Below are 26,430 nucleotides of genomic sequence, written 5' to 3'. Positions count from 1 at the left end.
ATTAAAAACACTAGGTTTTCAACACACATCAACATTAACTTGGTTAAAATTTTCTTCACTGAGCAATGTAGTAAGGTTTAGTTTTCCAGCGAACATTCTGAGGTCCACAATTACTTGGGCCAAACTACCGGGCCTAGTAGGAACAAATGAAAATCCTTTGGAAAATAAAGAAGCGCGATCACTTGTAAAAATCTCTGAACTAAAAATCATATATTTTGAAGTCATTTGTCCAGTTAAAAATAATATCTGGACCAGAACAAATTAATGTTTCCTCCTGGTCCCCCTCCCCACATATGGGGGTTGGTGGATCCTGTTGGAATCGTCTTGTCTGTGTCCCTGAACCTGCTGCCCTTTCATTTAATTCCAACTCCTCTCGGACCACCGTACAGGCGGATGGTCTAAAGGGACTGGGGGTGGTGGTACATTATCTCTCTGTTCGCCCTCAAAGTACAATTCACTGTTGTAAAATTTAGGGGGTAAAGAGTATGCTTAGTGTTAGTATAATCTGATTTATCCCATAGCAACTTCTTTTCTTTCCTCATTCTTACCTCATTAAGCGTCTCTTCAACCCGTTGAAATAAAAAGTCTTAATCCACTCTCTGCAAATCAAAGGCCAGGTCTTTCGATATATTTTCATCCAGTACTTTAATTGCCAGTTCCAGCCATTCTAAATTACATTGATTATGGAGCATGAGAACTTCCATTAACTCAAATCCATACTTGTTGAATAATTTCAGTAGCTCAAGGTGTAAATTAAATCCTCCACTAAGCCCGAAAGGTACTTCTGTGATCTATGTCCTTTGGGCACAATGCCCTGCTTTATACTTTCACGAAAATACAAATTTTTTGACCTTGAGTTTGTGATATTTAGTCAATTTATTCTCAAAAATCTTAAGTTGCTGTGCAGCTGGAGCACCCTTACTGATGTCATCCTGAGCAAATTGTCCAAACAAAACAGGATTGTTGAACCAACCAGCCAATTGGCTGGAATGCTGAGACTCATCTGAATTATTAATCTCAGTCCCATTATTGTTAAACACTGAATATCTCATTGCAGAACACTACCAGAGAATATTACCAAGTTTAATATCCCCAGCTATGGAGTATAGTTCATTTATGGATGTGTTCCCTGGATTAAGTCCATCAAGTTTCTCGTTTATTAACTGCAAAAGCTGTGTCAAAGCTACCAGAATCCAGCCATTCTAGCGTATCTTTAATGGAAATCGTGTTGAACACTAATGTTTTTATGGCTTGCGGGTATCATATACAAACAGGTGCAGGGTATGGCAATGAGGGCCCCCATGCACCCCTGTTTTTGCAAACATCATTTTGGCTTTCTGGGAACATAATTTTGTATTTAATAGTCCTTTTCCGGGGTGTTGGAGCCTCTATGGATGCTATTTGGATAATATCATTTGGCGTGACACAGAGGCTAAGTTGGATTACTTTTTATTATATTAATATTACTACCGAGTTTTGGTATTCACTGTGACTAAATCATTTGAGTTAATTAATTATCTTGATGTTTAAATAAAAATTGATGTTGCTAACAATTATTTTACGTCCACCCTGTACAGGAAGCCTACTTACTCCAACTCCCAGGTATGTACCCATACCATCAGAAGGCCATTGTCAAAGGGCAATTAGTGCATTTAGCGTGGATGGTATCAGAGTAGGAATGTTTTGTAAAACAAATGCTTGGTTTTAAAAGACATGTTATTGAGGAGAGGTTACCCTTCTACCCTCTTCAAAGATATTTTTCAGGAAGTAAAAGAAAAAAGGAATATATTATTTTATAAACGCCTTCTGGGATGTAATAATGATATCATAACCTTGGGTATTAAGGAAAGTAAGTTTAACACAGGTTGCATCTTGACATATAATCAACAATGGGATTTGGTAAAGGAAATTTTGACAATCCTTGAATCCTAGTGTCAGTATGAATAAGCTAGAACCACTTCCAATTGTTATTTTTAGATGGGACATGAACATTAAAAATTACCTTGAAAGATGACATAGTTTTGATTCTATGTATAAGAAAAAACAGAGGATGTCAAAATGTGGTAGATGCTCAAGCTTTCCCTTTATTTATGAGGGGGAATTTATTTGTGTTAGTGGGTGTGGGAAAATTAAATGTCCAGCATGGTGTAATTGTAGATTGGATAAGATGATCTACTTGGCAAGTTGCAAACAATGTCCATCGTTTTATATTGCTAAGACCGGAAGGTCACTTAAGGATAGAATATGAGTACTTGAGGGAAAGTAAGGAAATGAATAGTACGAATGTTTTGAGGAAGCACATACAGGCTAACGAAGGACATGTATGAACCTTTTTATTATTTTTGTGGTGCACTTGGATGGGAGTGGTGGGCCATGGATAATGTGACTTGAGTGTAAAGAGGCCGAGTGGCACCTGCGCCACCGGCCCTAATGGTCTGAATGATTCTATTTCCATCTCTTCTTTCTTAAAATTAAGGGCATTAACTTATTAGATTTATAAATTGTGCATAATTATCATTCTTATTCTCTTATTTTATTTTTTTCTATTTGCATGAATGTTAATTGAAGTGTATTTTTATATTGTTTTATTGAGTTTACTGTATGTCTATAATGCTTTTCAAGTGTTCTGTAGCTTTAGTCAAGGAGTGTATTAATTTAGGAAGTGATACAGTGTAACTTTGTGGGCTGTTATGTTTTTAAATAGTTTGTGTGATGGTTACTGTTACTCTGATGAAGTCCCTTTATGTTTAGGGGATGAAAGTGCTTAGTGTAACAGTTTTATGTTTTTTTTGTATATTAAAGTTCTTTTTAGTTGCATTGTAACTCGTATTCATTTTTTCTGTTATGGACGTTCATTCACGTGCAACCGCAGTTGTGGTTATTCACCAAATGCCTAGCTTCTGTGGTTGCTTTTTGCAGGCTTCAAGGCATCCAAGTTATGCCTTACCTGGATGATCTCCTTTTTCAAGAAGCCTCGTTAGACACCTTACTGCAAAACCTCCAATTTGCAATTTCTCTTTTACAAAGTCTGGGGTTCACTATAAACTACAAAAAGTCATCTCTAACACCTTCTCAAGATCATGTCTTCCTAGGATGCAGGATTCAGACAGTACCTATGTTGGTATCCCTGCTTCTGCCAAAGGATTTGACTCTCATTTCCTTCCTTTAGAATCTTTTTCCTCTGACCTCTGTCACAGCTAGAGAGTTTCTGAGACCTCTGGGATTTATGGCATCTACCACCCCTATGTTACCTTTAGCCAAACTCCACATGGAAAAATTTCAGTGGTTCCTGAAGTCAGTCTGGCAGCAATATGTGCATCCCCTAAAATTTGCAGTTCCTCTTATTCCCTGTCTAAAGAAGGAGCTTCAGTGGTGGACTCTGCAGTTGTTTCTGAACCCAGGCCTTCCCATTTGTCCCACCTCTTCCATCTCAGGAATTGTTCACAGACACCTCAGAGGTAGATTGGAGAGCAGCCTTTGGCACATTGAGAGTGCAGAGAGTCAGGACTCTTCTTCAACAAAAGGAACACAACAACATCAAGGAGCTGAGATTGCTCCTGCTGGCTCTTCAGACCTTCCATCCTCTTTTATTTCCTGGCCCTCTCAAACTGTTTACAAGACAGCACCATGGTCCTCTGGTAGGTAAACAAATTGGGGGGGGGGGTTAAATCTTGCCTTCTCTGCAGGCTTGCTCTTATGGTAAGTAAGTCTGCGGTTCAGCATCATGTGACTCTTCAAGCAGTTTATATTCCCAAAGTTCAAAACTATGTGACAGACCCAAACAATCTCACGAATGGATGCTTCACAGGGATGTGTATCTGGACATTGTCCATAAGTGGGGTTCTCTTCAAATAGATCTTTTTGCCTCCCCTCTGAACAGAAAACTTCCACAATTCTGTGCCAGAGTCCCAAGTCCTCTGGTTTGGAAGATGGACACCCTCATTTTCTCTTGAAAGCGGATGTTTCTATATGCATCCCCCCTTCCTGTCATTCCAAATGTTCTGTTCAAGATTCAACAGGACAAACCCAAAATCTTGCTGGTAACTCCCTTTTGGCCAAGACAGCATTGGTTCTCTCTTCTTCTGCATTTAGTCAGGCGTAATCATCACAAGTTGCCTCACAGGGTGGACCTACTCACACAAGACAAAGGATCTCTAATCCATCCACACCTGTACACTCTTCAAAAGACGCTGTGGGTGATAGGATTTTGATTCCTTATAGACACCTTTTATCCGAGGACGTGCTTAGGGGTTCTGCAGGAAGCCAGGAGAACCCAATACTAGAAAATCCTACATATCAAAGTGGAAGAGGTTTTCTGTCTAATGTCTTTCACATAACCTGGATCCACTTTCTGTGGATATTTCTGTAGTTCTTTCTTATTTGTGTGAATTGAATTGCTCAATGCTGTGTTGGCTTATTCCTCTGTCAAGTCACACTCTTCAGCAATCTCTGCTTGTCTGCCTTGATTGATTCCTTTAGCTTCTAGATTTGAGGCAGAACAATTTCTAAAAGGCATCATTCACATTAGCCCTCACTGGAAGCCTGTTCCTCCTCCGTGGGATCTTAGTTATGTTTTGGAAAAATTGACTGTGGCTCCTTTTGAGCCTGCAGTTTCAGCTTCCTGGGAACATTGCTCTTGGAAGACTGTTTGGTTGTTAGCCATTACTTCTGCTTCATGCCCTTAAGGTTTGTCCTCCTTTCTTGGTTTTTCATATAAACATGGTGTCCTTGTGTACAAATCCTTCTTTTATGCCCATGGTAGTGAATGAGTTTTCACTTAATTATTCTATTAATTTACCAACCTTTTTCCCTTCTCCACAATCTCCTAGCAAGAAGGTGCTACACACTTTGGATGTGCATAAACAACTCAGATTTTATTTGGATAAGACTAAAGCTATTAGGAAGCCTGATCAGCTTTTTGTTTCTTTTCATCACAGGTCTTTGGGATTGTCTGTTTCCAAGCAGACAATTTCTTCTTCGATTTCTAAAACAATTTGTTTTTGTTATGTTTATCATGGTAAAACTCTTGCTTACTCTAAAGCTCACTCTACTAGGGCTGTGACTTCTTCTGGTGCTTTTTTGAAGGGGTTAGACACCTAACTCCATTCTTGAGGCGGCTACCTGGACGTCAGTGCATATTTTACCAAACACAACAAATTGGATGGGATTTCCAGAGCTAGAGCTGGTTCTGCTAGGACATCCTTCGTGGCTTTCCAGAGAGGTGTATGTGTCCTTCCTCCTCCCAAGTTTCTTCCTGAGCTTTGGCATTCACTCTCATGTTAAGAATACTGCAAAAGTAGAATAGAAGGGCATAGTATAGTCGTGTAAAATCTTAGCGTAACGATAGATGTCCTTCTCTTCTCTGTTGCAGTATTCAATCCCACCCTCCTACCCCCCTGGCCCTTTCTCTCTTCTGGATGTACTCTTAACCTCATTTCTTTCCTTTTCCTTGGACTGGCATTCCTACTGCGGCATTCAGTTCTGAGGATGGTACGTCTGGATGTCGCTTTTACGTCCTATGTACGCGAGGAGCATATGTGCAACCTATGATGTACCATAGGTAGTAAAAGGCTTTGGTATACAGGACGGACTTAGGACCACTTTAAGCAGGGAATCCCTCATGTTAAGAATACTGCAACAGTGAAGAGAAGGACATCTATCATTTCGGTAAGATTTCACACAACTATACTACCATTTGATATGGTAAAGTTGCTTCTGTGTTTTTGTGTTTTTTATCTTTCCTATACTGTGATGCAGTTGTTCAGTCTGCTCTGTTCAGTGCTAGTACATAACTGTTTTCTCTGTGGAAAGATATCTTAATTTGAATTGGTGGTCACTTTCCATAGCCCATACTCCTGCTATGGATTAAGTCACACTTCATAGCCCACCTTTGTTCTTCCATCAAAGGAGGAGTCTGTATGTATACGCACACATGTATGAGTTTATGATGAGTAATTGCTAGTGAGTTGATCGAAACAAAGAACATTAAACAAACTCATTGGCAATTACCATTAATTGCCACTAAAATCATCGAACAAAAAGCAATTGCAAATGTAAACCAATAGGTTACATTTGTAATTACCAAAAAAGGGAAACTTTTTAAGCAGAGAAATGAAATATACTAAGTCCAGGGTAACACAAACTTGAAAAAGTGGTCAAACCCTGTAACAATCGATATAATGAGCTTCATCCTTTACATTCAACAGACTGAGCCAGTGACAAAAAACACCAGCAGTTCAGCACGGGATAAACAGTAAGTGATTTAACACTCCTATATAGGCAAAGCTGAAGGTCAAAACCATGGGTTTATCATGAGGTTCTACTTGGAACTCTCTGGTATACAAGTAAAAGACATTTGATGTTTGTTGCTTACAGTGCTGAAATGATATAAAATATTTATATGCTTTGCATGCTTCAAGTTATGTCTTGGGAGCATGCATGTTTTAAAATTGTTTTAAGTCTGAGTTTGATGTTTTTGTGCTGATAGTCAGTGCTGCGATGCTTTCTAGCATCGATAGTCTTACATACACACACACATATACATGGATCTATGGCAAAATAATGAATTACCATAACATCAAGTGGCAAAACGGCAAGACAGAAATGAAGAAAGTTTGCATTCATCCAGATTGTCATACATTTTCACCACAGGAGGAGTCAGTTGGCCAATGTGGTGAACTTTGCCCTTTTCTCCACTGTAGTGCAATGTCAGAGTTGGTATATTTAGCTGAGGGGGGTGTAGGTGGTGCAGTCCCTAACATGGGTGTGTGTGTGTGTGTGTGTGTGTGGGGGGGGTTTATTTGCTACGGTTTGCTTTTTTAAGTTTTGTTTGTTAATTGTTTACTTACCAGGAGAAAATTTACGACGATTTGGACATTTTATGAATATAAACCTTTGTTGTTTCCGTCTCGCTGTTTTGCAACTCAGAGTTATGGTCATTCATTATTATGACATAGATCCATATACATATATTTTTTTTTATAGTACGTACATTAAAGGGAGCCCTTCATTTGTTCAAACTTTCAAATGTTTGAAACTCATATGGCTGACACCATATGAGCGAAGTTTGAAAAGCCGACAAATGATAGTGGAGATCCCGCTACAGTGAGGGACTGGGAGATTCCCCTTTCCTGCACTGTAGTGCGATCTCGGAGTGAGAATATTTAAGTAGTGGGGGTGTGGGGGGGGCGTAGGGGGGCTTGACCCCTGCATAACTCAGTTTTACTGTGTTTCCAGGTAGGTAAATGGTGTTTTTTCAGGATGTTGGCATTTCGGAATGTCGATCATATGGTGTCGGCCATATGAAAGTCGGCATTCTGAACGGTCGACATCCTGAAGTAGACCCACATTAAAATTTAGATGTTTTGAGGGAAAGAGCATCTTGGTAGCAGGCAAAAAACACGTATAAAAATTACTTAACTAACTACACAAGCTGAATTTTGATTTTGAAACTTAGTTGTAAAACTACCGTTACATGCAAGTATTTTGTTGTACTCAAGATCAGATTTGCTTCCTTTACAATTAATGTATAACAGTAATGGAAAGAATTATGTTAATAGTAGCCGTTAATCAATATAGCTGTATTGTACTATGCGGTATGTTATTTTCATTTTGATCTTAATTTCTTTTTCATTATTTTTTGTCTGCAGTACAAGGGCTGCCAGAATGTCCACTTGAAAAAAGACTTTTTTCTAACCCACCAATCCTGTGCTCGCTCAGAGACATTCATTAACCTTCGTGAGGTCAGCACGCGTATCAAACTCCCACCAGGAGAGTACCTTGTTGTCCCATCTACATTTGAACCCCACAAGGAAGCTGACTTTGTGTTAAGGGTCTTCACTGAGAAACACTCCACAACTGAGTAAGTACCTCAGAATCATCTATTTGTCAAGCTTGCAATGAATTCCCAAACACAGTTGTCTTTATTCTGTCTTTGTTGATGTGTAAGGGTCTACAGTTTGAGTTCCAAGATATTTTTGTGCCCATTATTAAATGTTCAACACAGTGGTTCCTTTAGAGGCTGTAGTAAGAGAATAATTTGCTTTCTGTTTTGCCTGGATCTGCATCTTTTAAGCAGAATTTCAAGATATTTTTGTGCCAGTTGTCAAGGGTTTAGTACAGTAGTTCCTTAAGAGTCTCTATTAAGAGAATAATATGTTTACTTTTCTGCCTAGAAGGCATGAATATAGGTTCATAGGTAAGTACTAGTCTATCTGCCCGAGGGCATCTGTAAGCCTAGCCAGAATGTGTTGGCATTCGCCGCCCCCTTAGATTAGTTCCCTGTGCCTCTGTCCAGCAGAGCCATTAGTTCCATGTGCCTCTGTCCAGCAGAGCCACTGCAGTGATCCCCGGGGTAAATTTTCTGCTTCCCATCCACTCGTCAAGGTTTCTCTTGAAGAGTGTTAGTTAGGAGCTCTGCCTAATGTAGATTGGAATCCTGTTCCAAAGCATGGGGAGTCCCTGGGACAGGAATCTATCCCTCTGGCAAGTCCTATTTATCGTTGTGGTTAGGTTTAGATCCCTAGAGCATGCGGCTCTCGGGGGTTTGTTTTTTTTAGGTGGAGCATGTCCATTAATTCTGGGTTGGACATGGCCTTGTATGTCAGGCAGAGATCACCTCTTGAGTAAGCGGTATGCAACCAAGTACAGCTGGAGTTTCTTCATTTGGGCTGCATAGGACGTCTGTTTGAGGCCAGTAATCCTCTTGGTGAGGTACTTCTGTTGGCTTTCCAGCTGTTTTAGGTGTCATGTAAGGTACATCCCAAACGGGATGTTGTACTCTCTGATGGGTCTGATGAGTGATGAGTAGAGGGGCACAATAACCTCTTTTGTTCCAGATGCGAACCATTTGGTGATTAGGTGGGCCACACAGAAAGATTTTCTAACCACCTTGGCAATATGATTATCAAAGGAGAGATTACTATCTACTTGGGTCCCCAGATCCCTTATTACATTTTCTGTATTTAGGGGACTACCACATATGTGGTAGTTAGCGGGTACTTTGTTTTTTCCAAAGGGGATGACTATGCACTTTTTGGCTTTTAGCTTGAGGCCATGATTTTGACACCACGTATCTGTCTCACTGAGACCCTTCTGGAGGATGTCTGTATCAATAAATGTAGCGATAAATCTCCACCAGTAAATGACACAAAAGACCAGGAGCAGGCAGTCCTCTTCACTAAAAACGTATTTAATTGACTTAAAATGCGTTTATTTCGGTACACTTTTCGTCGGAGAATATATCCGACTTCTTCAGAAGTAAAAACAATCATCAAGTAACAACAGGAATTTCACACTAAATATGTTGGCTGGTTTAATTAGTGGGTTGGTCCTTTCTTTAATTCACCGGTAGTTACTATAGGGATTAATTCCTTCAATATTTTCCCACTCCCTTGTCTCATTTAATTATAGAGTAACTCTGTAAAGTTTTCTGGTAGTTGGTGTTCCACTAACACACCAGGATTCCACCCCACCAGCCAGCAACACTCCAAAACCCCAAAAGAATCAGGTTAACAGTAATGTTAAAAGTACAATTTCCAAATTAGTATTGTAAAAAAACATTGAAAACACCTCGCATAGTTAGTACACAAATTCATACCCCTACTCTTCACAAGCCATTTGGCCTCAAATTGTAGTTAACTAAAAAATAAAAATTAAAATAAATGTAAAATTAGCATCACTTTATATATCCGCTTCTCAAAAGTTGAGGCTCTAGGATAAGCGTAGTGTAATGTACATAAAGGTAGGTATAATTACATAAAAGGAAAAGTAAAAAATACAAAATGTACATAAGAATATACACAAGTTATGTACATTAAAGAATATCAGTAATGTATGTGTTTTATCTATCATTACATTGTACTAGGTTGATCCTCAGTTTTAAAGTAACCTTTCCTCATATCATAGTTAGTAGCCTCATATCAGTATTCATTGTCTACAAGTTCACCTCTCTAGGTTTTTTAATTTTAAAATACATGCAATAGAGGACATTTCATTAATACCAGGTTTTTGGTTAGCATAATGATAGATAAAACACATACATTACTGATATTTTTTACTTTTCCTTTTATGTAATTATACCTACCTTTATGTACATTACACTACGCTTATCCTAGAGCCTCAACTTTTGAGAAGCGGATATATAAAGTGATGCTAATTTTATATTTATTTTAATTTTTATTTTTTAGTTAACTACAATGTGAGGCCAAATGGCTTGTGAAGAGTAGGGGTATGAATTTGTGTACTAACTATGCAACGTGTTTTCAATGTTTTTTAACAATACTAATTTGGAAATTGTACTTTTAACATTACTGTTAACCTGATTCTTTTGGGGTTTTGGAGTGTTGCTGGCTGGTGGGGTGGAATCCTGGTGTGTTAGTGGAACACCAACTACCAGAAAACTTTACAGAGTTACTCTATAATTAAATGAGACAAGGGAGTGGGAAAATATTGAAGGAATTAATCCCTATAGTAACTACCGGTGAATTAAAGAAAGGACCAACCCACTAATTAAACCAGCCAATATATTTAGTGTGAAATTCCTGTTGTTACTTGATGATTGTTTTTACTTCTGAAGAAGTCGGATATATTCTCCGACGAAAAGTGTACCGAAATAAACACACTTTAAGTCAATTAAATACGTTTTTAGTGAAGAGGACTGTCTGCTCCTGGATGTCTGTATCAGCCAGAGAGTCAGTTATGGCCCCCAGTTTACAGTCGTCTGCGAACTTGGTCAGCCATAGTCCTCCTGTGCTTGCCTGTACCTCTGAGAAGTATATACCGAACAGGAGGGGACCCAGGACTTAGCCCTGGGGGATTCCACTTGTAACGGGTTTAGAGTCAGACCTAGAGCCTTCAACTCTCACCGTGTGGGTTCTATCCGTGAGCCAATTGGCAACCCATCTCGTGACATAGGGGTTTATGTTCAGGCTGGTGAGCTTGTCTAAAATACCAGAATGGGGAATGGTGTTGAAAGCTTTTGTGAGGTCTAGGTAGGCTGTGTGGACCTCCTTTCCATCGTCTAAAGTCTTGGTAACTGTCTCAAAGAAGTCCACCAGGTTTAGGAGGCCTGTTCTACCCTTAACAAAGCCAAACTGGGTAAGGTCCAATGTTTGGAGGTTCTCAATGTCTCTGTTAATGAGTTCCATGATGATGCGCTCCATAGCCTTGCAGACCAGGCTAGTCAGGCTTAAAGGGCGATAGTTTCCGGAGTCCGTTGTGCCTCGGGATAACTGTTGCTGTGCGCCACTCTATGGGTGCGTAGCCTGTAGAGAGGCTGAGTTTGAACAGTGTGTTTAGGTGAGAGGTTAGTTCATTTTGGAGTTCATGTAAGACACAGCCTGGGACACTGTTCGGTCCCATTGAAGCAGTGTTTTTGGCTTTGGATAGAGCTGTTTTAACCTGTGTGTCAGTGATTGCCAGGGTTCTATATTCTTCTGGTGTGGTTATGGGCCCTTTTGGGGGTGAGGGGGGGGTGAAGTTTGCATTAAACCTGTCTGCAAGAATGCTGGCAATATCAGTCTGTTCAGTGTATTTTGTGCCATTCTGCACTAACTCAGAGCAGATCTGAGAATTTCCACTTCGGTTCTTGACATGGCTAAAGAGCACTTTATGGTTATCTTTGGAGTCTTTGGCAATTTTTCTTTCGAAGCTAGCCTTGGATGATTTTATGAGGGATCGTAGTTTCTTGCCGATACTGATCAGGGATGTCTTTCCTTCTTGGGATTTTACACTTTTCTGTACTGGTTTTCTCTTTCTATTGTATAGCTTGTTTATGGCAGGGGTCCACCAGACTGGTTTCATTTTCTTGGAGGAGTGAGTCTTGGTTTTGCTTGGGATAGCACGATCCATGCATACTTGCAGGTGCTTATAGTGTGCCTTTGGAAGGGATTCAGCAGCTTGGACAGCATTGTCCTTTAGCATGGGGGCTGTGAACCTTTCCACCTCGGTCTTAAGTAACGTGAGGTTTGCTTTTGAAAAGTTTTTCATGGTGGTTTCCTTGATTGGGGAGTGATTAGTCTATGGTCCAAACTAACCAGCGAAGGGTTGATCTCCGGTGTAGAACACTGGTCGCCCATGTTGGTGATGACCAGGTCCAATATGTTGTCACCTCTGGTGGGGGTGTTGACCAGTTGATCCAGGGCGTTCGAGTTTATAAATTCTAGGAAGCGTTGGTTAAGGGAGTTAGTACTTGAGTAGTTCTCCCCGTTAATGTTTACGTAATTGAAATCACCCAATATTAGGGCGTTTGGTAGGCCCTTCATATTTTCCAGTGTCTCCAGAAACACGGAATGGTGGTCCTGGCTCATGGTGGGTGATCTGTAGCAAGCTACAATTTGAATTGCAGTTTTGCCCATTGTTAGTTGCACATGGATGATCTCTGAGGCATTGTGCTGCGCCACTAACCTGGAGGTGTGGGTATCCTTGATGAATAAGGATACACCCCCCCCCATTTTGTGTTTTGGTCTGGGTTCTGTGGCCGAAAAGTATGGTATGAGTTATAGCCTGGTAGTGCTGGGGTGCTCTCTGGAGCCTTAAACCAGGTTTCTGTTACTGCACAGATATCGATGTTCTCCATACTGAGGAGTGCCTTGAGTGCATGCATTTTGAGCTTTAGACTTCTGGCGTTTAGTAGCAATACCCTTAGTTTTTGGTTACTTGTGCTATTTACGGTGGTGGGTTTGCCTTTTGAACCTTGCCTAAAAAAAGGCACTATGGGGGCGGCAAAATCCTTGGCCAGTATTCGAAAGCCTAAGGGTGACAGGTGCAAGCCATCTCTTGCAAAGCAACGTGTCTTGTCAAGCATGCCATCCCAGGTGGACAGATACTGGATCCCCTTTGAATGACACCAGAAACTTAGCCAATTGTTGAAATTGATAATTTTTTTCGTCATACTGTGGTATCATTCTTGGTGAGGACAGGATGCTATTCAGGGTCAGGGTCATACCAGCCTGGACTAAGTGATCAGAGAGCTCTTCCATGTCCCTTTTCTTGTAGTCCAGGGAGGGTAGGTCTCAGGTCATTCACACCAACATGGACAATGACAGTGTCGTATTTGTACCTGTTCTGGAGCGACCTGAGTGCTTGTGTTATGTGGCGGATCCTGGCACCTGACAGGCAGCTAAGTGTAACCTTCTCCTTGTCCAGCCTAATTAGTGGGGCATCAGTGTGCCTGACTATAGAGTCGCCTATTACTAGCATGTTGGGTATGTTATTTTGCCTTAAGGGCTGTGATTGCATGGCACACTGATTATGTGAAGTATGTATTTCTTGGTTTGTGATGGGGTGTGGAGGTTGCTTGGGTGTCTGTTCTGGAGGTCTCTGTTGCTTTTGCAGATTTTTATTTAGAGCGTCCGAGTATGTTTTCGTGTATTTATGTGTATTTCTTCCTACCAGCATCATATAATTGAGATTAATTTCACTGATACTTCAGATTGTGTTTTTATGTAGTGCAGTAGTTTCTAGACATGAGTTTACATAATAGAGTTTAATGTTCTGTTTACTGTACAAAAAAGGAAGTCAAAATCTTCATCTTGTTGCACTGCTTACATCTGTGACTGCCTATTTCTGAGCTTTGGACTTCCTGTTCTCCTTGATCCATCCATCCACAATTCCTTTTTCCCATATTTGCCCATGGAGTCAGGGTGTCACTTCAACAGTGAAAATCATCGAGAGCCAAGGTTTACACTGCCGGGTGGCTAGCCCTGCCATGGTAGTTCTTCCACACCACACACTCACATGTAGACTCACACCTGTGGCCAGTTTAGAATGTCCAATCCTCCTACTTGCATGTCTTTGGAATGTTGGAGGAAACTAGAGCACCTGGAGGAAACCCACACAAGCACAGGGAGGACATGCAGACTCTGCACAGAAGGTACCTCAGCCGAGACTCGAACCAGGAAACCTCTTGCTGTGTGGAGACAGTGCTATCCACTGTGCCATTGAGGCTGCTCTGTCCATCTCATTGACATGTAAAAAACACTAACAAGTTTCTTTCAGCTTTCACCTTTGTCTTGTGGCCTTTGCATTGTGAATCAAGTCTACTGCTATTCTTTGGGTAAAGTGTAAACCAGCAAGATTTAATAAATGGAATAAGGCATTGTTTGTTACTGGCTTGGGTTACAGTTCCAAAGGAGGATGTAATGGCGTATGTTAAGAATGCTATTGTGGCCTCTGTCAGTCCTGTGTTTCCTTAGCCACTGTTTACTGAGGCTGTAGACTGAGATTGTGCTAGATGTGGGACAGTGGTCCTTACAAGCAACATGAGGGCAGACTTGACTTAGTAATATGACAGATTTCTGTGTTTTTAGACTGAAGTTTACAGAATAATAGGAGCTTCTGACAGAAAATGACTTTTCTAGCCAGTTAAATTCTCCCTGGCTTCTCCTTCCATTATTCCTTACATAGGATCATAGGAACTTACTAGACTATTTGCTCTGAGGCCCTTACAAGCCTAGCCAAGAATTTAGCCCATGTTCTGACAAGTCAGCCCCTGATGCCCCTGTCCAGCAGGGACACAAGTGGAATTAGGGGTGTATTTTCTGTTCCCCATCCAGTTGTCCAGGTTGTGCTTAAAAAGGATTAATGAGGTACTCTGCTTGACGTGGAGAGAGAGTCTGTTCCACAGAAGGGGGGAGTCTCTGGGACACAAATCTGTCTTGCCAACAAGTCCTGTTGATGTCACAGACCCTTGAGGTCATGCATGGAGGTTACTCGAGTGGAGCTTGACTTGTGGATGTCCCGTAGTCCCATCAAGGCAGGGTCTGAGATTGCTTTGTATGCTGGACAGAGGGCACCTCTGAGGAGTCTGTAGTAGAGGGTCAGGACTTTTAGCTTATCTGTGTAGGGTAGATGTTTGAGGCCCTGGATTCTCTTGGTGAAGAACCACTTTGGTCTCTCCAGCTGCTGCATGTGCATTGTGAGGTGCATGCTGAAGGCATCATTGTACTTAGTAATGGATCTTATAAGGGAAGAATACAGGGATGTTGTGACCTCCTTGTCTCTGGATGAGATACCTTTCCTAATGAGGTGGGCCACGTAGAAAGCTTTCCGTACAACGGAGGCAGTATGGTTGTCAAAAGTCAGTTTGCAATCAGCCTGGGTGCCCAAGTCCCTCACAACTGGTTGCGTGGTTAGGACTTTGTTGATAATGTGATCATTTGTGGGGATGTCACTCTCCTCAAAGGGGATGATGATACATTTTTTGGCATTCATCTGGAGGCCATGTTTCTGCCACCAGTCATTTGTTTGGGCGAGACCCTCTTGGAGGATGTCCACATCACTAGGGGAATTGATGACAGCGACCATCTTGCAGTCATGTGGAAACTTGGCCAGCCATAGCCCACTGGTTTTGGCCTGCACCTCAGAAAAGTATATCCTGAACAACAGAGGCCCCAAGACCGATCCCTGGGGTACACCACTTGTTATGGGTCTACTGCTTGAGGTGGCTTCCCGTATTTTGACTAGGTGGGTTCTATCAGTGAGCCAGTTTGCTACCCATCTGGTAACATACAGCTTGATGCTTAGTTGAGAGAGTTTATCTGTTATACCTGAGTGGGGAATAGTATCGAAGGCTATGGCCAGGTCAAAGTAGGCAGTGTGCACCATCTTCCCCTCGGCCATGGCTTTGGTGACTGTTTCAAAGAAGTCAACCAAATTTAACAGGTATGACCTCCCTTTGATGAAACCAAACTGTGTGGGATTGAGTGTTTGTAGGTTGCCATTGTCCTTGTTAATGACGTCCATGATCCATTCCATGGCCTTGCAGATAAGGCTAGTTAGGCTGATGGGTCTATAATTTCTTGGATCGGTGGACATTCCACCTTTGTGCAAAGGGATGACAGTGGCTATCCTCCACTCTGCTGGGATGAAGCCAGTACTCAGGCTTTGTCTGAATAGGATGTGTAATGGTGCTGCAAGTTCCTGCCTGAGTTCATGTAGGATGCAGCCAGGGATGTTTTCAGGTCCGATGGAGGCTGCATTTTTTTGCCTTTGAGAGGGCAGTGATGACTTTCTCCCTAGAGATAAGGGGAGGGGGACAGGTGCTGGGGATGTCCTGATTTACTGTTGGGGGGTCAGATAGGTGAAGTTTTCGCTGAACCTGTCTGTCAGCAGGTTGGCTATATCTACGGCATTTGTGTATGTGGTGTCCCTGACTACTAGTTCTCAGACGATCTGAGTGCTTCCTTTGAGATTGCGGACATATGTGAAGAAGGCCTTATGATTTTCTTTAGTAGATGTGGCCAGTTTGAACTCAGCTTTGGAGGATTTCACTAGTACTCTTACTTACTTGTTCACGCTAAGGAGAGATTGTTCACAATTAGGCACCTGCTCCTTCTTGGTCCTGGACAGCATTTTTTTCCTTTTATTATAGAGGTGGTGACTTCAAAAGTGACCGCTTTGTGATCAGACTTTACCAGGGAGGATGACACTGTAGGGATTCTGTAGTAGTTACTCATGTTGGTTAATACCAAGTCCAACATATTATCACCTTTTGTGGGGGTGTTGACCAGCTGGTCCAAGGCATTTGCAGTGATAAAATCAAGGAATCTCTGGGCATTTGTGTTTTGGCATGAGTAGTTCTTCCAATCTATGGTTGGATGGTTAAAGTTGCCAAGGATCAGGGTAAAGGGTTAAGCTTGATAGATTCGAAGAGGTACAGCAGTTGTTCCTTGCAGGGGTAAGACTCCTGCATCCCCTTTGGGAGCTGTTTTCCACACCCCAACCAGTATATATTCTAAAATTCAAGGTTGCATAACCATGGAGACAAGGAAAGTTTGATTTCTGTAGAAAAACTTGAATTAATTTGTGAAACCTGTTTTATCCAGTTCTTGGTCTAGGAGGAAGAGTACACCGTCTTTGCAGACATTGGGCACAATGCAGTAAAACTAATCCAGTACAGGATGTCCCTGTGTCACAGGCTACACTTTAGTCATTCATCCCTGTCTATCTCTCTCTCTCTCTCACACACACACACACACACACACACACACACACACACACACACACACACACACACACACACACACACACACACACACACACACACACACACACACACACCTACCTCTGGACAGTTCAGAGATTCACCAGTTTAAAATAAGGATATGGGAGGAAACCAGGGTGGAGACAGAGGAGATGCAGATTCCACACAGAAGGCAGAAGGCATCCCACCCAGGAACCAGGCTGGAGAGCAGGGTACTGTGCATTAGCAATTCTAACTGTAGCACAACACGGTTTTCATGTGGTGGTTAAGCCCATGCTGTCATTTACTTTCATGATCTGTGTGCTTAATTTTATTTCAAGATTTTGAGATTTTGAGGATTAGTCATTTGAAATTCAGTCTTCAGCTGTCAGAATTGTAGGTCTAGTGTTATGATCCTCACTCGTTTTTGTTTCAGTCTTATGACAAGGAGCCGTTTCTGTCCATCCCAGTTTTGTTTTTGGGTGACGCCCAGTGTCAACCTTTTTTTTTTTTTTTTTTTTTTAAGTTGACTTAGTTATAATTTTTATATGCAAATGAAAATAATAAGAAACAAGCCCAGGTTTGCATGATCCTCCTGCTTGTTGTTAGGTACCATGTAAGCTGGATAGGTTTCTGTGTTTTATGTGTACAGTATTTATTGTTATATTCATACATGAAGCTTAACAGGTTTCTGTAATTCTTGTTTCGTTTCTGTTTGGATTAGATATTTCCAGAAAAAAAAAAAACAGACCATTCAGCAATGCTGAGCAACAATGTTTATCACCTGCCACTGGCAGCGATATAAAGAATGATGGCAAGCAGGTAGTTGAGTTGGGTACAGGTACATCATTGATGGCAGCTTATTCAGCACCAAAACAGTGTGTGAAAAACTGTAGTGTTTTGTGTTTGCACTGTGTACCCAAGAGTGTATGTGTCCTGTGATGCTCTAGCATCTGTAAGGATTCATTTATCTGCCATGTTGGACCTATATGCTGTTAATTGTTTGCCTATTCTGGCCCCATTTTAGTCTCTCATGTATAGAGAAAGACAAAGCTGCTTTTGTTTATTTGTTGAGGCTGTGGAGAAATCCACACTTTCTTTTGGATTCCTCAATCCACTGTGTCCTCCTTGTGCCGCAGATATATTGGTCAAAACTGTGTAGGCACCTTAGTTTGACTGCAGGAAATTTTGGCCTTTCATTAAGTTGTGCAAGAGCATACTGGATGTAGCTTGTAAGGGTGATCTTTTTAAGGAGCCCTTCAAATAAACCATATCTTTGGAAGAGGATCAGAGCACTTTCCTTGGAGGATGTTGTATTTAGTCCTCCTCCTGTAAGGTTTTTACTGCTGTACAAGAATGAAATACAGGTGAGCATGAGAGAAATTTGTGATGTTCTGTAGTCCTATCTCGCCTTCATTCTTACACGAGTTTGGAGCCGATCCTCGGCTCCGACTTGATCTATTACAAAACTCAAAATCTTCTAGTTGTCTCATGGCTAGGTAAGTATCCCATGGTGCACCAGTATAATCCCCAGATCTCGTTTGCCGCTTCAATGAGTTCAGATGTGCTTCTTCTTGGCCGTGGCTAAGTTTAACACATTTTGCTATTTTTTCTATATTACAGTTTAACTTTTCAAATTGTATGGCTTTTGCTATTGTTTAACCATCGTTCGAGTAGTTTCAGTCTTGCTGAAGTGTTTTTGTTCTTCACTTTAGATAATTATTGTTGAGATCTGGTTGGTCGTTGATCTTGTTGTTCTCTTTAGTATCCTGTGTGCCAGTTTGTTCTATTTAATGGTGTTTTGCCCTTTGTTGTTGATTGCTGTGCTTATTAGCATAGACAGTTTGATAGTTCATTAGTTTAATAGTTATTGTTTAAATATTTAGTGCTTGCTGTTAAGGTGTGCGTTTGCGCTCAATTTAACCTTTCCGTGTACAGTGTTCTTTAGTGTGCGGTGTTTATTAGTGAGTTAGCATTAGATTATTTCCGCCTAGATATTAGTCAGCTATTTAGTTGACAAGGGTTCTTTGATATTTCCAATTCTTTTGGTTCTACGTCATAGAATTTGAGTAAAGTTCTATTCAGACAGTTGGACATTTCTGGCTCATACTTTTTGTGTATGTGTGTGCTGTATATTTAGTCTTCTCTTTTCTGGGTTTGTTTGTTAGAGGACCTAGTTTCTTTCTTTTTCACTGCCCAGGGCTAGGCCCGTTTGAGTTAGAGGACCTAGTCCTCGTGGTGGTGGCGTGACTTTTACCCGTTTAAGTTAGAGGACCTAGTCCTCGTTGTGTTTGGGTGTGTCATTTTTGCTGCATCTCCATATCATTGTCTATGGGTTGGGAGGGTGGCCTAATGGTTAAGGTGTTTGCCTTACAAACACAAGGTGCAGGGTTTGAATCTCACAAGGGATAATTGGCTAGGCTTAAAATGGCTCGCAAGAGCAGTTAGCCTAGTACTAACCTATGAACCTATAGAGGCAAAAGATCATAAACCCTCGGGGTTTAAGAAATGTGTAAAATGCTCTCAGAAAATGTCTATTACCGATGGCCACAGTAACTGTGTGTATTGCCTCGGAGCCATCCATCTGCAAGAAACATGTTTGTTTTGCCATTCTTTCAGTGCCAGGGTCTTACAGGAGCGGAAGAACAAACATATTAAAAGGTCTCGTTAAGCCTTCTTTCGAGGAAGACTTGGCCAGTTCGTCTTCTTCCTCCAAATCTCATGCATCTAAAAAAGAAAAGGCTAAACCTTCCAAGAGGCAGTCCTTGGTGCCATCCGGTGCTTCGGAACCACCTCCTAAACTTTCGAAACCAGACAAGACTTCTCCCTCCTCGGCTCCACTGATCTTGGAACCAATCAAGGCCGTTGATACTATGACTCCAGTGTCGGCCCCATACATTTCGGAGCCGACTACTGATTGCAAACATCGGGGCCAGTCCAGAGATACATTGCCAGTCTCCCCAACTTTAAGGTCCCCTATCTTACAGAGGTCCAGATCTCCCACATTGTCTTCCAGATCTTCCAGGAGCCTATCAGAAGAAGATGTGGAGAGAGTAGTGCTGAGACTCGTGAAGTCATCTGCCTTGCCAAAAATGCTGCTAGCTCTGACCCAGTCAGTCCCAGAGCCACTGGAGTCCATTTCCCCTACTGTGGTTCCTCCTCCGAGCCGCGCTGGGCTTTTGGAGCTGGAGTGCTTGGTACCGCAGGTTATGGAACCCTCGGTTTCAGCTCCCCTCGAGGCTGTCTCTGAGCAGAGTCCCGCTCCGACACCAGCAGTGCTGTCTGGGGTGTCTAGGAGCCGAAGCTCTCCAGTTGGCCCCGACAGGGACTCTTGGACCTGGACCTCTTCAGTTCCGAGTCTTCCTCTCGGTGTGTCGGCTAGGGTGAGCTCGGACCCTACATCTATCTTGGAGCCGATGACTTCCTCTGTCTCCTCGGAGCCGAGGAGGTCTTCGGAGCTGGAGAGGTTGGCCTTCGAGATGATGCGGAGTGTGCTGTCCCGCTAATCAGCTCCACCCAGGGGTACGGACACTCTTCCCCCCTCGGGCACCGACCTCCTTCTTAGCACCTACTCCCTCTCTCGACAGCAGAGACCCGCAGCCTCTGGAGCCCCTGGCTGGTGGTCCCCACTCTTCCGAGACCTCCCCGGAATATCCTTCTGAGGAGCCCCCTCAGAAGAGGACATGCAAGAGGAAGCATGTAGACTCCCAGGATGAGTCTTACCTCCAACACCAACCTCATGGAGTCAGAAGGGTCCCCAGTTCGTCCTCTGATGATGTCTCCATTGTAGACATCTTAGAGATCCTTAAGCAGAGGTGCGGCTGGCCCACTGTTACCCCTTCTGATGAGGAGTTGGTGTACCTGAAGGCATTTGGGTCTCAGCCATCAGCCTCTTGGATGTCTCCATCTTTTAACGAACTTCTAGTCCTTGGTAGTCGAAAGGTGTGGGAGACTCCTGATGCTGTGGAGGCAGCCCCCAGGAGACCCAGTAAATTTTTGTCAGCCCCCAAGGAGAAGGAATTTTTGTCCAAGGGTGTTCCTGTAGATGCCATGGTGTTGGCAGCAGCCACTAAGAAGGAACTAGCGGAGACTTCTTCATCTGTCCATCCGCCAGAGTCTTGAATGATGGATAGATACAGGAAGCGTATCTTTTTGTCAGTGGCATTCACTCTCAGATCGTTGAACTACCTAACACATTTTACAAGGCTTTAGAGAGATCTCCTTAAGGAGTTGGGAGAAACTCTACAAGGTACATCTACTGACAGTGCCCCTGATAAGGTGTCTATTCAATTGTCCACCTTGAATTCCATTGTTAACTCCACCATGAGGCTGATTTTCTTATGCAGACGATGGAACGAGCAGGGCAGTGGGTTCAGGAGTTTCCCTTAGGAGGCACTCCTGGATGCGCTTGTGTAATTTTGTGGAGCCGTTCAAGTGTACCTTTACCAATGCCCCCTTTGACGGTTCTTCCTTGTTTGGACCTAAGGTAAAAGACACACTCACCAGGTGCGAGCTAGAAGGGAAAACGCTCTCTGCCATGAGCGTACGTTTTACCGTCCCCTCTAGACCGTACCCCAAGGGTCAGGCATGTGGTAAAATGTGGTTCAAGAAGTCTCCGAGGTTTTTCCCGGATGCACAGCGTGACTCCACCTTCAGAGGCAGAAGAGGAGGAGGAGCAAATGCTAGATATCGCTCTAGAGGCAGGGGCGGACTGCAAAACCAGGGAGGCTGCGATTGTTTCGAGGCCGACCTTATCAGCGCTCCTGATGTGGGGCCCAGCTGTGCTTCTCTGGAGCCAGTCAGGGGTCACATTTCTTTGTATCCAGAAGCCTGGCTAAGCATCACTCGAGAAAAATGGGTACAAAGAATTATCACCAGAGGTTATTCTATACCCTTTTCTCTTCCACCTCATGTTCCCAAGAGGATCCTGGATGTTCCACCCAATCACAGGGATCAAGCAACTGCAGAAGTGAACAATTTGCTCGCAACCAGAGTCATCCAAACTGTCCCCGCAGACCAGGTAGGATTCGGAACTTACTCCAGATTCGTTTTAGTGCCAAAACGTACAGGGGACTGGAGGCCCATCTTGGACCTCAGCAAATTAAATGAAGCTGTAAAGAAGGACAAGTTCTGGATGGTGACACTGCAGTCTATACTCCCTTTATTAGGGAAAGACACTTGGATGTGCTCAATAGACCTCCAAGATGCATACTACCACATAAAAATGGACAGAGCGTCGAGGAGCCATCTACGCTTCCGTCTGGGAGCCAGTCACTACCAGTTTCGTGCTTTGCCCTTTGGCCTCACCACAGCCCCCACGGTGTTCAAGTGTATGGCAGTAGTGACAGCTCACCTAAGACGTCTAGGATTCCAGTGTTTCTGTACCTGGACGACTGGCTCCTGACCGCCTCCACCAGGCATCTACTTCTTCAAACCAGAGATTCCATTATCCAACTTTGTGCCCAGTTGGGAAATCTATAAAGTAAGAAAAGTCTGCCTTATTGCCCTCTCAGTTTGTGACTTTTATAGGTGCAGAAATAGACAGTCACCATGTTAGCTTGTCTTCCAGCAGAAAAAGCACAGATCCTCATACAACAAGTCCTTCATCTACTCCCCCTCTGGAAAGTCAAGGCAAAGCCAGTGCTGAAACTCTTAGGGACCATGGCCTCCACCATATTGCTAGTCACTCTTCCCAGATTACACATGCAAATTCTTTAATGGCTCCTATCGTCCCAGTGGTCCTTCCAACAACTGCCTCTATCCCACCACATCATTTTAACAGAGTCCTGCAAAAAGGACCTCTGTGGATGGATCCAACCCAACTAGCTAACGACAGGCAACCCATTGCTATTGTGACCACGGATGCCTCACAGATAGGGTTGGGGGGGCATTATCTAGGCAGGACTGTCCAAGGCACATGGCAGGATCACGAGGCTCACCTGCATATCATTGTTCTAGAGATGAGGGCGGTGCTTCTGGCGTTGCAAGTACTCCACGACCTTCTTCCTCTTGGGACAATAGCAATACAGTCAGACAACATGTCAGTAGTATGGTATCTCAACAAACAAGGCAGAACCAGATCTTACCCCCTTTGTCGAGAGGTTATTCGTGTTTGGAAATGGGCAATATCTTCCCAGTGCTTTCTAGTGGCAACGCACATCCCAGGGACAACCGACGTGATAGCCGACAAACTCAGCCGGGCAGTCTTGATGCCTCACGAGTGGTCTCTGAAGCAGGAAATAGCGGAACAGATTTTCTGCAGATGGGGACAGCCTTGCTGCGATCTTTTTGCCAGTCCGATCAACTCCAAATGCAGCAGCTACTTTTCCCTTATCCCCCCTCTGGGGGAGTCACAAAGAGACGCACTTGTTCATGATTGGCCCCTGGGTCTCCTTTATGCTTTCCCGCCATTTCCTCTCATCCAAGGTGATTCAGAAAGCGAAACTATTGGGAAGCAGATTTATTCACATCACTCCTTACTGGCCTCGTTAGGTTTGCTTCCCCTTTCTCGGGACTCATCTACTAGATGATCCATGGACTGTGGATCCAGTGCCAGATCTCTTGACGCACATATCAGTCTCTCTTCATTCCAGCCTCCACACCCTCAATTTGACAGATCGGCTACTCCAGTTCCATCCCTAGTCAGGCTTCATGATTTTTCACGCGCTTTGACCCACATTCTCACGTCTTCTCACAAACCCTCCACTAGAAAGTTATACACCAGCAAATGGAGAAGGTTTTCTATTTGGGCTGAGGAAAGGAATGTTGACCCTTACAACCACATCCATTCCAGTGGTTTTAGAATTCTTGTCTGAACTTTTTCACCAGGGTTCTGCTGCTACCATAATTAAGGTTCAGTTGGCAGCAATATCAAATTTTCATTTGGGTCAGCATGAGTCTAATCTGATGTCACACAGATTGTGTAAACCCTTCCTTAAAGGTGCTACTTTGCTGAGACCTCCCTTTCAGGAACTGGTAGCTTCATGGGATCTAAACTTCGTCCTATCCAAATTAACGTTTCCACCCTTTGAACCTGCTCGAAGTTTCTGTCTTGGAAGACTTTGTTTCTGGTGGCCATCACATCTGGTAGATGAGCATCAAAGTTACAAGCACTGTCTTATCAAGCCCCCTTATTTGATTTTCCACAAAGATGGAGTATCTGTTCGTACAAATCCATCTTTTGTCCCTAAGGTGTGCTCTCATAATAACTTACCAAACTATAGAGCTGCCGGTGTTCTTTCCTAATCATTCAAACGCAGCAGAATACAGATTTCATCAGTTGGATGTTCACAGACAATTATGGTTCTGTCTGCACAGGACTAAGGAATTCAGGAAGTTGACGAATTGTTTGTATTCTTCTTCGACTCCAGATTAGGTCTCCCAGTTTCCAAAGTGACCCTTTCGAATTGGATTTCCAGTTGCATATCCTACATTTATTCTTACGATGGAAAGCTTTTACTGTTCAAGATTAAGGCTCATTCTACAAGATCCCAGTCTACTTCTAGCCTTTCAAGCCAGGGTTCCAATTGATAATATTTGTACAGCAGCAACCTGGGCTACCCCTCACACCTTTATTACTCATTACAAATTGGATTTGACCTCTAGGGGTAGAGCCTTCTTTGGTTCCATGGTACTCAGGAGTATTTTTCCGTGAGCCACCCAATAATAAGGTGCTAGGGACGCTGTGCCATGTGTAAGAATGAAGACAAGATAGGACTACAGAAGTTATGTACTCACCATAATGTTCCATGTTTGTAGTCCATCTCGCCTTTCATTCTTATGAACCTACCCCCTTCCTGGAAGGTTCTGGAGACAGAAGAATTTTTCATAACAGGTGGAGACCTTTTATTAATGTTGTTCTTTCTGGATAGTTTTTGTTCTGTCTTTCTATAGTTTAGCAGCAAACAAGATCTGGGGATTATACTGGTACACCATGGGATATCAATCTGGCCACGAGCCAACTAGAAGACTTTGTGCTTTGTAATAGGCCGAGTCGGAGCCGAGGATCGGCTCCGAACCCATGTGTAAGAATGAAGGGCGAGATGGACTACAAACATGGAACGTTATGTTGAGTACATAACTTCTTTTTATCATTAAGTCAACCTGTGTCTTTGTGAGCCTTAGGCAAAGTTCCCTAAGAAGTCTTTAATTTGGTGCTTCAGCAGTCTTGACTGCTTTTGGGTGGGTGAAATGGTAGAGGTGTTTGGGTTCACTCTGGCATGGTGAGCAGTGAACATGCTGGACATCATTGAAAGGTGACCCACTATACAGTAATTAAAGTTTTCCGATGCATCTTCCTTAGGTGGATCACTTAGGAGACATCCACCAAGGAAAGGGTTTGAAGAACTCCTTACTCTATCTTAATCCTGTTTTTGCTGAGTGAGAATGCAGTGGTGGTTTTGGGGCCTTTTAAAATGGAGCAGGGAAGGTTTTGCTCCCTTAACTCCATCACTTCCTGATCCCCATAATCTTTTTTGAAGGGGGGTGTCCAGCTGTGAATTGTAGCAGACCTAGCATGATGACCTTCCTTGATGGGCCTTAGGTTAGGTATAACTTCATTTGGAATTCTGCATTGTTTAATGAAAATCCTACTTTTGGGAATATTTGCTTGCAGAAACAGTGGACTTCATAAAGGCAGCCTCACAAGCTTGCCTTTTCTTTTTGCTGCTGTCACTGTTCCCTAACTAAAAACGCTGTATTATTGTCTGGGTCTTCTACAGCTTGCTTGTAGTCAGTATTATAACTCTGTGGTTTCTAGAATTGTTAGACATATTTTACTACTTTATCCATTATTGAAATGTCAGCTGCTGTCTGCATTGTTACATCTTACCATGGTTATAAGAAATTTTCATTCTTTAATTTTCAGTATTCACTTTATTCTGTTCATGATGATTATAGATCTGGAAGTTGTCCCGGCAAGCAGTGGCCGTATGGTGCGGACCAGTGTCAGACAGGGTTCTATTCAGTTGCAGGATGGAAGCAAATGCAAAACCACACACAAACACACAAATAAGCAGTCTGGAGTATCTGTCACCTACCCGCCTGTATGTCTTTGGAAAGAAACTGGAGACCATGTGCAGTGTCCACATATAGGGCACAGTAACCAGAAGCTGAACCAGAGAACCAAACTCTGTATAGCATATCAGCCAACTTGGCTGTTTTTTTTTTCTTTTCAGCTCTTTTGTTTGGGGTCATCTCGTCTTCTTCCAGCGCAGGCCATGATGTCAGTCTCTAGAATGGGAAAGCTTGCCTAGACTCTTCAGTCTTTTCAATTTGGATTTATCCTTAGCTGTCACCTGAAGTCATAATTCCTGCCTAGGTTATGAAGGGCTCTTTCCCTACTATATTTTGCCCTTGGAAGAAGCTTAGCAGATGAGTGGACTGACTTTAGGGCAATTTTGATGTCACTTATATGAAAAAATGAGACTGACAGCTTACAGAGAAATATTGTTTTCTTCAAATGTATG

The 26,430-nt window shown here is 42.8% G+C and overlaps 1 protein-coding gene across 5 annotated transcripts in view; it reads left to right on the top strand.

Annotated features, from left to right (window-relative positions):
- Nucleotides 1-26,430, top strand: part of CAPN11 (calpain 11) — a 1,381,576-nt gene that overhangs the window by 1,007,521 nt on the left and 347,625 nt on the right. For all 5 annotated transcript variants that reach the window (XM_044060753.1, XM_044060742.1, XM_044060725.1 and 2 more), the window contains one exon: nt 7,650-7,861. In XM_044060753.1, coding sequence (XP_043916688.1) covers nt 7,650-7,861 — 212 coding nt within the window. The remainder of the gene's footprint in view (nt 1-7,649; nt 7,862-26,430) is intronic.

This window comes from Protopterus annectens, chromosome 1.part0 (genome assembly GCF_019279795.1).
Source record: "Protopterus annectens isolate FY-2018-M chromosome 1.part0, PAN1.0, whole genome shotgun sequence".
In the NCBI taxonomy this organism is placed as follows: Eukaryota; Metazoa; Chordata; order Ceratodontiformes; family Protopteridae; genus Protopterus; species Protopterus annectens.
Note: the sequence above shows the minus strand (reverse complement) of the source record. Positions and strands in the feature narration are given on the sequence as shown.